Source organism: Pollachius pollachius (assembly GCF_949987615.1).
Source record: "Pollachius pollachius genome assembly, chromosome: 17".
Classification (NCBI taxonomy): Eukaryota; Metazoa; Chordata; class Actinopteri; order Gadiformes; family Gadidae; genus Pollachius; species Pollachius pollachius.
The window spans coordinates 18,201,065-18,213,814 of record NC_136950.1 but is presented as its reverse complement, the minus strand read 5'-3'; the positions used below and the strand labels follow the sequence as shown (position 1 = coordinate 18,213,814).

The window sequence follows — 12,750 nt, the reverse complement described above, 5'->3', positions numbered from 1 at the left end:
CGACCGTCCAAACAACGCGGTTACGCCACCAGCGTAGCGCGGCCCGGATTCATGACGTACAGCGACGTACGCGCATGACCAATTGGCGTTCTTGTGTGCGTGCTCCTGCGCATGACGTGCTAGCGCAAAGCGCGGCCTTCAGCTGTATGCTCGTGCTCAGCATAACAACAAGACTCGTGGATTTCTTATTTCACAGACGCTCGCGATCAAAAAACCCTCCGAACGTTAATCACACCGCCGGTCTGGAGGTAAGGAACCCACGCGGGCTCTCCGGCGTTGTCTCTGCGCGTTATTTCAACCCGGTTCCCGGGATGCTGCGCGCTCTCGAGCCGCGGTCGTTCATGGCTGCTCGAGCTTCTCTCGTTACCGAGGCCGCGGCGGCGCTGCTCGCGTGCCCTGTAGCCGCTATATAAAGAGCTGCTGAACCGCGAGCTGCTGGTGCCCGGTCCCGAGCGCTACTGTGTAGTTGCCTCTGCATCTGGCTGGGTCTTAAAGCCGTTAGGGGTGAATGGAACGGAAGCCCAGTATCTACAGGTCTGCGTTCCACTGGATCCACTAACCCACTGGAGCACACTAAATGTTGGCTTACCGCCATCTTGGTATAATATATAAGGACGAGTTAGTCGGCGTCGCCATGTTGGAGAGAACCAGTGTGTAAAGTAACCAGCCCAACGACCCCTTACATGTATTAGATATAGACATACACTCAATTAGATACATAGAGCTATACCTGTTAAAAGGGTCTCTCTTTAAAAAAATTAAAAAAAAGATATATCATGTGTATATTTATATGTGTGTCTATATACAAAACGTGGATGAATGGTAAATTAAGATGCATGAGTCGTACTGTGTCACCACTGGAACTAGTATAGCTAGCTGTATGCTTACTATTATAAGATCTATTATCACTAGGACTAGTAGGCTGTAGGCCTAGTATTACTAGCTGTATGAATAGTATTGCTAGCTGTATTACTAGCAGTAGGACTAGTATTACTAACTGTAGGTCTAGCATTACTAGTTGTATGACTAGTATTATTAGCTGCATGACTATTACTAGCTAATTGGTATTGTTAGCTGTAGGATGCTATCATTAGATGTAGTACTACTATTAGTAGCTGTGAGGCTAGTATTAGCTGTAATACCTAATATTATTAGCTCTATGACTTATAGTATAGTAGTACTAGCTGTAGGACTGGTATTTTTATCAGTCAGACTAGTCTTATTAGCTGTATGAATAGTTGTATTGGCTGTAGGACTAGTATTAAAAGCGGGGGATTAGTATTATCTGTAGATAGTTATATTAACTAGTGAAATTTAATTTAAGTTAGCTAGCCCTTTCCAATTTTTTGTGAGCGAGCACTTCAGTTTTAAATAAACCAGCTGGTTCAGTTTTAAATTAGCAATCTGTACAGTTTTATGGTGGGCTACATCAGTTTTAAATTTGCTACATCCGTTTTAGGTCGGTTACATCAGTTGTAAGTGGCCTAGGTCGGTTTTAGGTTGGCTAGGTGTTACTACCAGGCAGAGTGAGAGGGCCGTGACATGTTAAAGTTAACTAGCCACATCAGTTAACCAAAAGAAGTCCCCTCCTCCTCTGCCCCCTCCATTCATACATTCCTTCCATTCACAGAAGAACCACGGCCCCTAGATAGTAGTTCAACTGTAGTAAGTAGGACTGTAGCTACATATTAGTTATACTGTAGTGAGCTGGACTGTAGTTCAACAGTAGTAGTTGTATGGTAGTCAGTTGGACTAGCTAGGCAGTATTTAAACTAGTAAGTTGGGCCGACTGTAGTTCTACTGTATTTAGTTTGACTCAAGTTAGACAGAAGTAATACTGGAGTGAGTCTAATTATACTGTATTTAGTTTGACTGTAGTTGTACTGTATTTAGTTAGGCTGTAGTTGCACAGTAGTAATACTGTTATTATACTGTTTGAGACTACTGTAGTTACTGTCTAGTTAGTAATACAGTAGTTAGTTGGACTGTAGGTAGACTGTATTTAGTTCAACTAGTTAGCCAGTAGAATACTTGAGTGAGAGTGTAGTTAAAACTGTATCTAGTTGGACAGTAGTTAGATAGTAGAATACTGTATTGTGACTGTATTTCGTCTGACAGTAGTTAGATAGTAGAATAGTGTATTGTGACTGTATTAGTCATATTGTATTTAATTTGACGTTAGTTAGACAGTAGCAGTACTGTATTGAGACTGTAGTTCTACGGTATTTAGTTTGACGTTAGTTAGACAGAAGTAGTACTGTATTGAGACTGTAGTTATACGGTATTTAGTTTGACGTTAGTTAGACAGAAGTAGTACTGTATTGAGACTGTAGTTCTACGGTATTTAGTTTGACGTTAGTTAGACAGAAGCAGTACTGTATTGAGACTGTAGTTCTACGGTATTTAGTCTGACTGTAGTAAGACAGTAGAATATAGTAAAAAGTGGTACGGCGGTGTGTGCAGGATGGCGGAGACGGTAAAGTACGTGGACGAGGACCATAAGAGTGTGTTCCTGAAGCTGCTGAACGAGCAGCGGCTGGAGGGCGAGCACTGCGACATCGCCGTGGTGGTGGAGGACGTCAAGTTCCGCGCGCATCGCTGCGTCCTCGCCGCCTGCTCCAACTACTTCAAGAAACTCTTCAAGAAACACGAGGTACGCACCCTGGGGTATGACCTCATCATCATCATCCTCATCCTCCATACTCCCACCACGGAGTATTACCTCATCCTCATCCCTCACTCACATCCTTGAGTAACGTGTAGTCTTCATCATCCTCCTCCATACTCACACCATGCGTCCTCGCCGCATGGTGTGATGACCTTCTCAGCATCATCATACTCACTCTGGAGTAACATGTCGTCATCATCATCCTCATACTCCATACTCAATCCATGGAGTAACACTTTATCATCCTCGCGCGCACTACTCCGTACTATGACGCACACACTGATTCCTGCGTGTGTGTGTGTGTCACACCAGGTGGACAACTCGTCGGTGATCGAGATCGACTTCATCCGCTCGGACATCTTCGAGGAGGTACTGAACTACATGTACACCTCCAAGATCTCCATCAAGAAGAGGGACGTCAACCTCATGATGTCCTCCGGGCAGATCCTCGGGATCCGCTTCCTGGACAAGCTCTGCTCCCAGGTCGGTCTCACGCACACGCACACACACACGCTGACATACTTTTAATAGGGCTCACCCACACCTTCAACAGGTCACACACCTTTGACAGGTAACACACAAACAGACATACCTGTAACATGACACACACACAACTGCAAAATGTCACACACACACACACACACACACACACCTTTAACAGGACACACACACACAAACAGACACACACACCTTTAACAGGTAACACACACACAGACATACCTGTAACATGACACACACACAACTGCAAAATGTCACACACACACACACACACACCTTTAACAGGACACACACACACAAACAGACACACACACCTTTAACAGGTAACACACACACAGACATACCTGTAACATGACACACACACACAACTTCAAAATGTCACACACACACACACACACACCTTTAACAGGACACACACACAAACAGACACACACACCTTTAACAGGTAACACGCTCACACACCTTAAACAGGTCACATATAAAAGGTCACTGAATAGCTCACACAACCGGTAACCATTAACCTTTTGTTGGCTTGTGTACTGATAGTAGATCAGAAATCAGTCGACTGGTTCGGATGCAGTTGATGTGTGCATGTGTTTGTGTGGGGAACTTGGTGTAACGGCTAAATACGTCCTCCAGAAACGAGATGTGACGTCAGAGGAGAAAGATAAGTTCCCGTATGACATCGTTAAGATGGCCCTCCCCCCTGAAGCTCAGCTACCTCCCGATGCAGAGGTACACACACACACACACACGCACACACACACACACACACACACACACACACACACACACACACACACACACACACACACACACTACAGTGAGTGTGTGTGTGTCGGGTGCAGGTTCTTGGTGATGAACCGTCTACCACTGATGACCTGGACTCCTCAGCCAATCAGGAGCTAGAGAAATCTCCCAACTCTGCTCTGCGCGTCCAAGAGGCTCTTATTCTGAAAGAGCTTGCCACAGAGGATGTACACAAGGTACACACACACACACACACACACACACACCTATCGAGAGGGGCCGCACTGTACACTCCTATCATCTCTCCTTGGTGTCTCGTTATGACCTTGCCTCCTCTCCTCATCTCCTTGGTGTCTTGTTATGGCCTCCTCTTGTCATCTCCTTGGTGTCTAGTTGTGACCTTGCCTCCTCTCCTCATCTCCTTGGTGCCTTGTTGTGACCCTGTCTCCTCTCCTCATCTCCTTGGTGCCTTGGTATGACCTCCTCTCCTCCTTGTCTCTTAGGTTTCCTGTTATGACCAGGATGGGTCAGAGATGGAGACGGAGCCTAAAGAGTTAGGGGCGGAGCATCACACCACCCAGACGCTGTCATTCGCCGACAGCATGGGGGAGGTGAAGGATGGGCAGGCTCCCGGTTGGTCGACGGCCACGACGGACATGAAGTTTGAATATCTACTGTACGGACACCGAGAGCAGCTCGCCTGCCATGTGTGTGGGAAGACCTTCCTGGACGAGAACCGGCTCAGGTAGCTAACCAGCGCTAACCTACAAGCTTACCAATAAGCTAACCAGCGAGCTAACCGGCGAGCTAACCAGCGAGCTAACTAACAGCTAAACACACTCTTTTTCTAACAGTATACCTAGTAGCCAAACGCTCGACTACCGTTTAGCTTCAACTGACTATCAGCCCCCCCTAGTGGCCGGTGCAACAATGTGTTCTGACGGTCAAAAGCCATGGCAGTTCATGCTCTCATGAGTGTTCTGATGTTTGTTTTATCCCCTTAAAGTATGATTTAAATGACATTTGCTGAGTTAATGGCTACCTTGACCTTTCTAAATGTGTGTTTAAATGTGTGCAATGGTTTATTAAAAGGTTACATCATTTTTTTCAGTCTTCTAAAATGTGTTCTCACCATCCTCAGGAAACATGAAAAGCTCCACTCAGCCGATAGACCCTTCGTCTGCGAGATCTGCAGCAAAGCCTTCACCACCCACGCCCACCTGAAAGGTAATCACATGACCATAACATGACCGCACCCATCTGAAAGGTAATCACATGATAACAATCTCATATCCACTACTTTATTCATGCTCTTTGTGTGTTCCAGAACATCTCAAGATCCACACTGGGTTCAAACCGTACCGCTGTGACGTCTGTGGGAAGTCCTTCATCAGAGCGCCGGACCTGAAGAAACACGAGCGCGTCCATAGCAACGAGAGGCCTTTCGCCTGTCAGATGTGTGACAAGGTGGCACCTCCCTTCCTCTTCCTCCTCAGACTTGTTCTTGTTCTTCTCCCTAGTTCTAGTTCTTCTTGTTCTTGTTCTTCTACATCAGTCTGACTCTGTGGCCCTCCCTCCAGGCCTTTAAGCACAAGTCCCACCTGAAGGACCACGAGAGGAGGCATCGTGGAGAGAAGCCATTCGTCTGCTCCTCCTGCACGAAGGCCTTCGCTAAGGTACCACTATACTACTGAATCACTGTACTAGGTACAAGATACCACCACTATAATACTACTATACTAGGTTCACTAAGGTACCACTATACTACTGAATCACTGTACTAGGTACAAGATACCACCACTATAATACTACTATACTAGGTTCACTAAGGTACCACTATACTACTGATCACTGTACTAGGTACAAGACACCACTACTGTAGTACTCCTACTAAACCACCACTATAATACTACTATACTAGGTTCACTAAGGTACCACTATACTACTGAACCACTGTACTAGGTACAAGACACCACTACTGTAGTACTCCTACTAAACCACCACTATAATACTACTATACTAGGTTCACTAAGGTACCACTATACTACTGAATCACTGTACTAGGTACAAGACACCACTACTGTAGTACTCCTACTAAACCACCACTATAATACTATACTAGGTTCACTAAGGTACCACTATACTAGGTACTGCCTACTACTCCTACTACTATATTACTATTTTTGGTCTACTAAGTTACTACTACTACTACTACTACTAAATTACTTTGCTAGGTTACTAAGGTGTGTGTGTGTGTGTGTGTGTGTGTGTGTGTGCAGGCGTCGGACCTGAAGCGCCATGAGAACAACATGCACAGTGAGAGGAAGCAGCTGTCGTCGTCGGGGGGGCTGCAGACGGAGACGGAGACCCTGCAGGCCGCCGCCATGGCTGCTGAGGCCGAGCACCAGCTAGACAACATCGCCTGTTCCTAGCAGACCACCCCAAGACCTGAGACCCCCAGAACCACACCCCTAGACCAGACCACCCCCCGGACCTGAGACCCCCGACCCCAAGAACCACCCCCCCAGAACCAGACACACAGAACCAACCCCCCAGACCCCCAGAACCAGACCGCCCCCCAGACCTGAGACCCCCGACCTCCAGACCAGAGCCACACCCCCAGACCAGAACCCCAGAACCACGCCTCCCCCCAGACCCCCAGAACCACACCAGACCCCCAGAACCACACCACCCCCCCAAACCCCCAGAACCACACCACCCCCAAGACCCAAAGAACCACACACCCCTCCAGAGCCACAGAACCACACCCCCAGACAAGACCACCAGAACCACACCACCAGAACCACCCCCCCCAGACAAGACCACCAGAACCACCCCCCCCAGACAAGACCACCAGAACCACAACACCAGAACCCCACCTCCAGAACCAGAAGACCACCTCACCCACCGGACCGGACCACCGGAACCAGGACCCTCGCACACTGACTGAAGTGATGATTGTGCTGTTGCTAGGCTACCGGTAGAAACCTTTAAACCGCTGTGTCACCGCCCCGTCACGAGGGTGACGGGGCGTTGTCACGGTGACCGGCGGGGAAGACCTGTATGATCGACATCCTCTCATCTCCATGGTAACCCCAGGGCGTCTCCGCAGTAACAGGACCCCCAGGCGTCTCCATGGAAACAATGAACTCTGAAGTTAAAATTAATTTTGAACTTTTCCAGAGGGGGAGACTGACCTCTGTTGGACCTCCGCGTGACCTCGGTGGGACGGCTCATGAAGATCTATTTTGTAGTTTCTCTGGACATTCAATCATTTTTATGTACTATGAATCTTCACATTATAAACGATTTTTAACATTGAGAGTGTGGAAGGCTTAATTCATCCCTGCTTCATCGATCTCTGTTATTTATAGATGTATGATGAAATATAGATTAATTGATCATTCAATTTAGCCGCACACTTCAAATCATTTATAAAATATGTTTAATTTCGTTCTTTAGCGTTGTTCTTGTAACAATTAAACGTTATTAATAATACTAATAATTATATTAGTGATGTCAAGACCTTTATAAAGTTCGGCATAACAGGGTGAACGATACGATGACCCCATCAAGTCGCCTGGTTCTCTCCTCCACCCAAAACTGTTCACCAGCCAATGATCCTCTCCTCCGTCTGACTCCACTCCACCCGACTCTTCTCTCCACTCCTCCACCCAAAGCTGTTGCTCTGATGATAGTGAGTCAAGTGATCTAATTGGTTAGTTTGTCTCTGAAAAAAGCTCTCCTAAATTAACATATTACTACTGAGTCAGAGGGAAAGCAGAGAGCCAACAGGCTGAGGTCCTGCCCTCCTGTTATTGACTGCATGATTGTGTTTACATGCACCGTCATTGGGTACCGGATGGTGTTTACATGCACCGTCATTGGGTACCGGATGGTGTTTACGTGCACCGTCATTGGGTACCGGATGGTGTTTACATACACTGCAGGACATCCATAAAACAGGTCGGATCGTCCCTACACTTCACGTAAGTAGACTCAGGAGAACGGTTTCCTGGCGTTCCGGTAAATGCAATCCCTTACATTTAAAATTCTACTTCAAAAGGGTTTTAAAGATGATGGAAACTAGCTATTACCAGACCAAGCTCAATCGCAGGGCAAACTTAAATCGCCGGTAGAATGGGCGGGGCCACCCAGTCTAGATGGAAACATAAGTTGGGCCCTGACCGGTGAAAGAACAAACTGGAACTGACCTGGAACAAGCAACAGCCTCGCTGTGTGGTGGATCTGTAGCGCTGGGGTGGAGCTGAGCTGGTCTGTGATCAGATGGACGCTGGTTCAATTCCTATTGTTTATTTTTTCTAGTTCAAAATGATCACTCATTAGGACATATTAAGTACTTTTCTCATGGAATGCACCCGGCTTTCTGTTCATTCATGTGCATGATTCATGTGCATAGGGTCATTATTCTGCAGCAAAGGTTGGGGTTAGCAGGTCATATTGTAGTTTGAAGGTGTATGAAGGTGTGGTCTGTTAACACCAGTTAACAGAGAGACAGGTAAAAGGTAACAGGGGTAACAGACTGGTAACAGACAGGAAGATAGGTCACAGGTGGACAGGTAACATAGGGACAGGTTTATTGTGTGTTGACTGATCAGGTGTTTTGTGCTTTGACTGATCAGGAAGTGTACTGATTATTGATTGATCAGGAGGTGTAGTGTGCTTTGATTCATCAGGAAGTGTATTGATTTTTGATTGATCAGGAGGTGTAGTGTGCTTTGGTTGATCAGGAAGTTATTGAATATTGATCAGGAGGTGTATTAATTATTGATTTATCAGGAGTCGTATTGCCCATTGATTCATCACAAAGTGTATTGATTATTGATTGATCAGGAGTTGTGCTGTGCATTGATTCATCCCAAAGTGTATTGTGCATTGATTGATCAGGTGAAATGATTATTGATTGAACAGGTGCATTGTGCCTTGAAGGGAAGATTTGCGAGAGCAAGAGTTCTTTGCGGACACTTCAACAATGTTATCAATATTTTTATATCATATAGAGTGTTCATTTGTGCAATGCTACGTTGTTTTCTTTAATTTAAAGCAGGGTGGAAGTTGTCGTTGAAGCTGATGAACTAGCTTGTGCCTCTAGCCTAGACCACGTTGGATGACCTCATGTGGGGTGACATCATCTCAGGCTCAGGTGACTTCCTCTATTTCCTGTTCCTGTCGATAGCTACAGGAACCTTTTGATTTTAATTCAGCTCCTCCTCGATGTACGGTCGCTGTGTCCCTCCTCCTGGCCGTCCCAGCTTGAGTCTGATGGGAAGTCAAAGGTCGTCTCCCCCTCAGCATGATGGATCTTGGTATATCCCGTATACAATCTGGGGGACTTGGGGAGTGTTGGAGCAGTCCATTAGCGTTGGTGCGTCCGTGGGGGGGGGGGGGGAAGCAGAGCAGTGGTTCATGGGAGCCAGCGGTCTGGTCTGTGTGAAGGCATAATGGTTTTGAGAAGCTTCCCTTCGATTGTTCCTGGAAGATCTTTTAGTTATGGGAGAAACCCAGCTGGATGCTACGGGTGGGTGAAGGCCCCAGCAGACAGCCTCCTGGGCTGGGTGAAGGCCCCAGTGGGGGCCCCATCAAACAGCCTCCTGGGCTGGAAGGCGGCCCCATCAGACAGCCTCCTGGGCTGGAAGGCGGCCCCATCAGACAGCCTCCTGAGCTGGGTGAAGGCCCCAGCAGACAGCCTCCTGGGCTGGGTGAAGGCCCCAGCAGACAGCCTCCTGGGCTGGAAGGCGGCACCATCAGACAGCCTCCTGAGCTGGGTGAAGGCCCCATCAGACAGCCTCCTCGGCTGGACGGCGGGCCCATCAGACAGCCTCCTGAGCTGGGTGAAGGCCCCAGCAGACAGCCTCCTCGGCTGGACGGCGGGCCCATCAGACAGCCTCCTCTGCTGGGCAGAGTGGCTGGCGGGTGTCCCTGTGTTGGGCAGCGTAAAGGAGGTCCAAGAGTACATGTGGCTTAAGGGAGGAGCCGCCAGGGGCTTCTCCTGGTAGATGGTGAACACACAGTTCCTCTCCTCCCCCTCCTCCTCACCTCCGTCTCCCTTCTTAGCCAATAGGGAGGCAGGACGGAGGTAGTTCGAGGGTCCGTTGGGGGGGTCGGCGGAGGGGCAGGGCTCAGCCGGGGGCTTGCGCAGCGAGTGCAGGTCGATCACCGTGGAGTAGATGTCTCGGAGGTTGATTACTTTGGTCTTCTTGTCGCGCTCCTCGTGGAGGACGGCGTTGGCACAGATGAAGAGGAAGATCCCCACGCCCATGATGAGTGGCCCAACCACCTTCATCCTGTCTGAGTACAGGTACCTGGGGAGGAGCACACCCAGGGAGACGAATGACACCGGCCCTGTTGAAAAAAGGTTTTGAACCTCGACCTCCTCTCGACTTCTTGACCTCTAGACCTCCTCTTGACCTTCTCTAGACCTTAAGACCTCCTCTAGACCTAAAGATCTATTCTAGACCTATAGACCTCCTTTAGACCTCCTCTAGACCTCTCATGCACCGAGTCTATATTTTCTCCAGACCTCCTCTCGGCTTGTTCTAAACCTCTAGACCTCCTATAAACCCTATCGGCCTCCTCTAGACCTCCTGTCCACCCTCGAGACCTGTTTCCTCTTCTGGGTGTGTATTTGTGTGTGTATTTGTGTGTGTATTTGTGTGTGTGTGTGTGTGTGTGTGTGTGTGTGTGTGTGTGTGTGTATTTACCTGTTGAGGAGCTCTTGTAGGAAGCCTTCTGGTGGAGTTTGTTCAGTACCGTTAACGTATTGAGTTCTGTTAACGAATTGAGTTCTGTTAACGAATTGAGTTCTGTTAACGAGAACGTTTCCTCCTCCTCCTCCTCCTCGTCCTTCATCCATCTCTCCCTCCTGACCTCCTCCATTTTCTCCGCCCTCTGATTCTTCCTGTAGTGTTCAGAGAAGTACTGTTACCATGGATACAAAACATTATTACAGTGTTAAGCCTCCATGGAGACACTTATAGTGTTCTGTTACCATGGAGACACACATTACAGAACTAAACATATCAAACATTACTTATTTATTAGGATCAAAACATTAATTAGGACCCTATTCATTAAGATGTAGTTGTTCATGATGATCTAAGTATGAATTAGGATCTCACTATTCATAATGATCTAACAATGAATTAGGTTCTCACTATTCATTAATATTGAATTATTCATGATGATCTAACGATGAATTAGGTTCTCACTATTTGTTAATATTGAATTATTCATGATGATCTAACGTTGAATTAGGTTCTCACTACTCATTAAGATAGAATTATTCATGATGATCTAACGTTGAATTAGGTTCTCACTACTCATTAAGATAGAATTATTCATGATGATCTAACGATGAATTAGGACCTCACTGTTCATTACAATTCAGAGTTATTCACGATGATCTGAGGACTACCTGAGGAGCTGCAGCGGTCAGGCCGGCGCCCCCGCGGTCGCTGAGGTAGAGGTCGTCACGGTACCAGTACCCCAGGATGGACATCGCCATGCCAACCAGTAGGATGAGAAGGCCCAGGGCGGCCACCAGTCCAGTGGCTGAACAGAGGTGGAGCTTCCCCTTCACCACCACCACCTCGTTACGCCTACACACAACGTCATCATCATCATCTCATAGAATCCTCATCATCATCATCATAGCAGCATTATCATCACAACAGTCACAGTAAATGTAATGAAGATGAACTAATAAATGATTTGTTATTGAAAATGTTTGGTGCTACGCTGATTCCCGGTGTACCTCTTCGTCTTCCTCTTGCGGGGTTTAGGGTTGTTGGTGTCAGAGTGAAGAGAAGCCTGGCGCCTGGCATTAATACGGAGGATACCTCCAGTGGCAATCATCCCCACGGACCGATCAGGAAGGCCTCAGTCCGTCAGCCCTCCAGAGGAAGGTAGAGAAAGAAGGCATACATGTACTGATGTGTACACGGGACAGTTCTCCCATGTCCGAGCTGCTAGTTATTACAGAATATAGTTACAGTCTCTAATTACAGCCTCTTATTATAGCCTGTAGTTACAGCCTGTAGTTACAGCCTGTAGTTACAGCCTCTAGTTTCAGCCTTTAGTCACAGTCTCTAGTTACAGTCTCTAGTTATAGCCTCTAGTTTCAGCCTCTAGTCACAGTCTCTAGTCACAGCCTCTAGTTACAGCCTCTAGTTACAGCCTCTAGCTACAGCCTCTAGTTACAGTCTCTAGATACAGCCTCTAGTTATAGCCTCTAGTCACAGCCTCTAGTTACAGCCTCTAGCTACAGCCTCTAGTTACAGTCTCTAGATACAGCCTCTAGTTATAGCCTCTAGTCACAGCCTCTAGTTACAGCCTCTAGCTACAGCCTCTAGTCACAGCCTCTAGCTACAGCCTCTAGTTATAGCCTCTAGTTACAGCCTCTAGTTTCAGCCTCTAGTCACAGCCTCTAGTCACAGTCTCTAGTTACAGCCTCTAGTCACAGCCTCTAGTCACAGTCTCTAGTTATAGCCTCTAGCTACAGCCTCTAGTTATAGCCTCTAGTTACAGCCTCTAGTTACAGTCTCAAGGTAGCTTCTAGCACTCTACCTAACATTAAACGTGTATTTGATTAGCAAGAGTAAAAAGAACAGCCTCAACAGTAATATATATTTTTATATAATAATATATAATATATATAGTAACAATACAAATACCATAAGTAACCAGGATTGTGATGCTTACAGGAATAGCATCAGGAATAGTCATACTACTTAATGTAGTATCATTAATATCATTAATAGTTATAATAATAATAAAACAAGTAATATTAGTAGCAGTACGTTTTAGAAATAGTC

General features: G+C 46.9%; 2 protein-coding genes across 2 annotated transcripts in view; one reads left to right on the top strand and one right to left on the bottom strand.

The window, feature by feature from the left end:
* epb41l3a (erythrocyte membrane protein band 4.1-like 3a) overlaps positions 1-595 on the bottom strand; it is a gene marked incomplete at both ends in the record, with an annotated part of 23,218 nt that extends 22,623 nt beyond the window's left edge. Inside the window, one exon of the mRNA XM_079754650.1 lies at positions 590-595. Coding sequence (XP_079610776.1) covers positions 590-595 — 6 coding nt within the window. The remainder of the gene's footprint in view (positions 1-589) is intronic.
* On the top strand, positions 109-6,670 carry zbtb14 (zinc finger and BTB domain containing 14). Its single transcript, XM_079755094.1, has 10 exons — positions 109-248; positions 2,464-2,653; positions 2,981-3,151; positions 3,806-3,901; positions 4,015-4,152; positions 4,420-4,661; positions 5,058-5,143; positions 5,244-5,383; positions 5,497-5,592; positions 6,196-6,670. Exons 2-10 carry the CDS (start codon positions 2,465-2,467, stop codon positions 6,346-6,348), a joined length of 1,311 nt encoding a protein of 436 aa, XP_079611220.1. The 5' UTR covers positions 109-248; position 2,464; the 3' UTR covers positions 6,349-6,670.
* Positions 6,671-12,750: the final 6,080 nt, after the last annotated feature.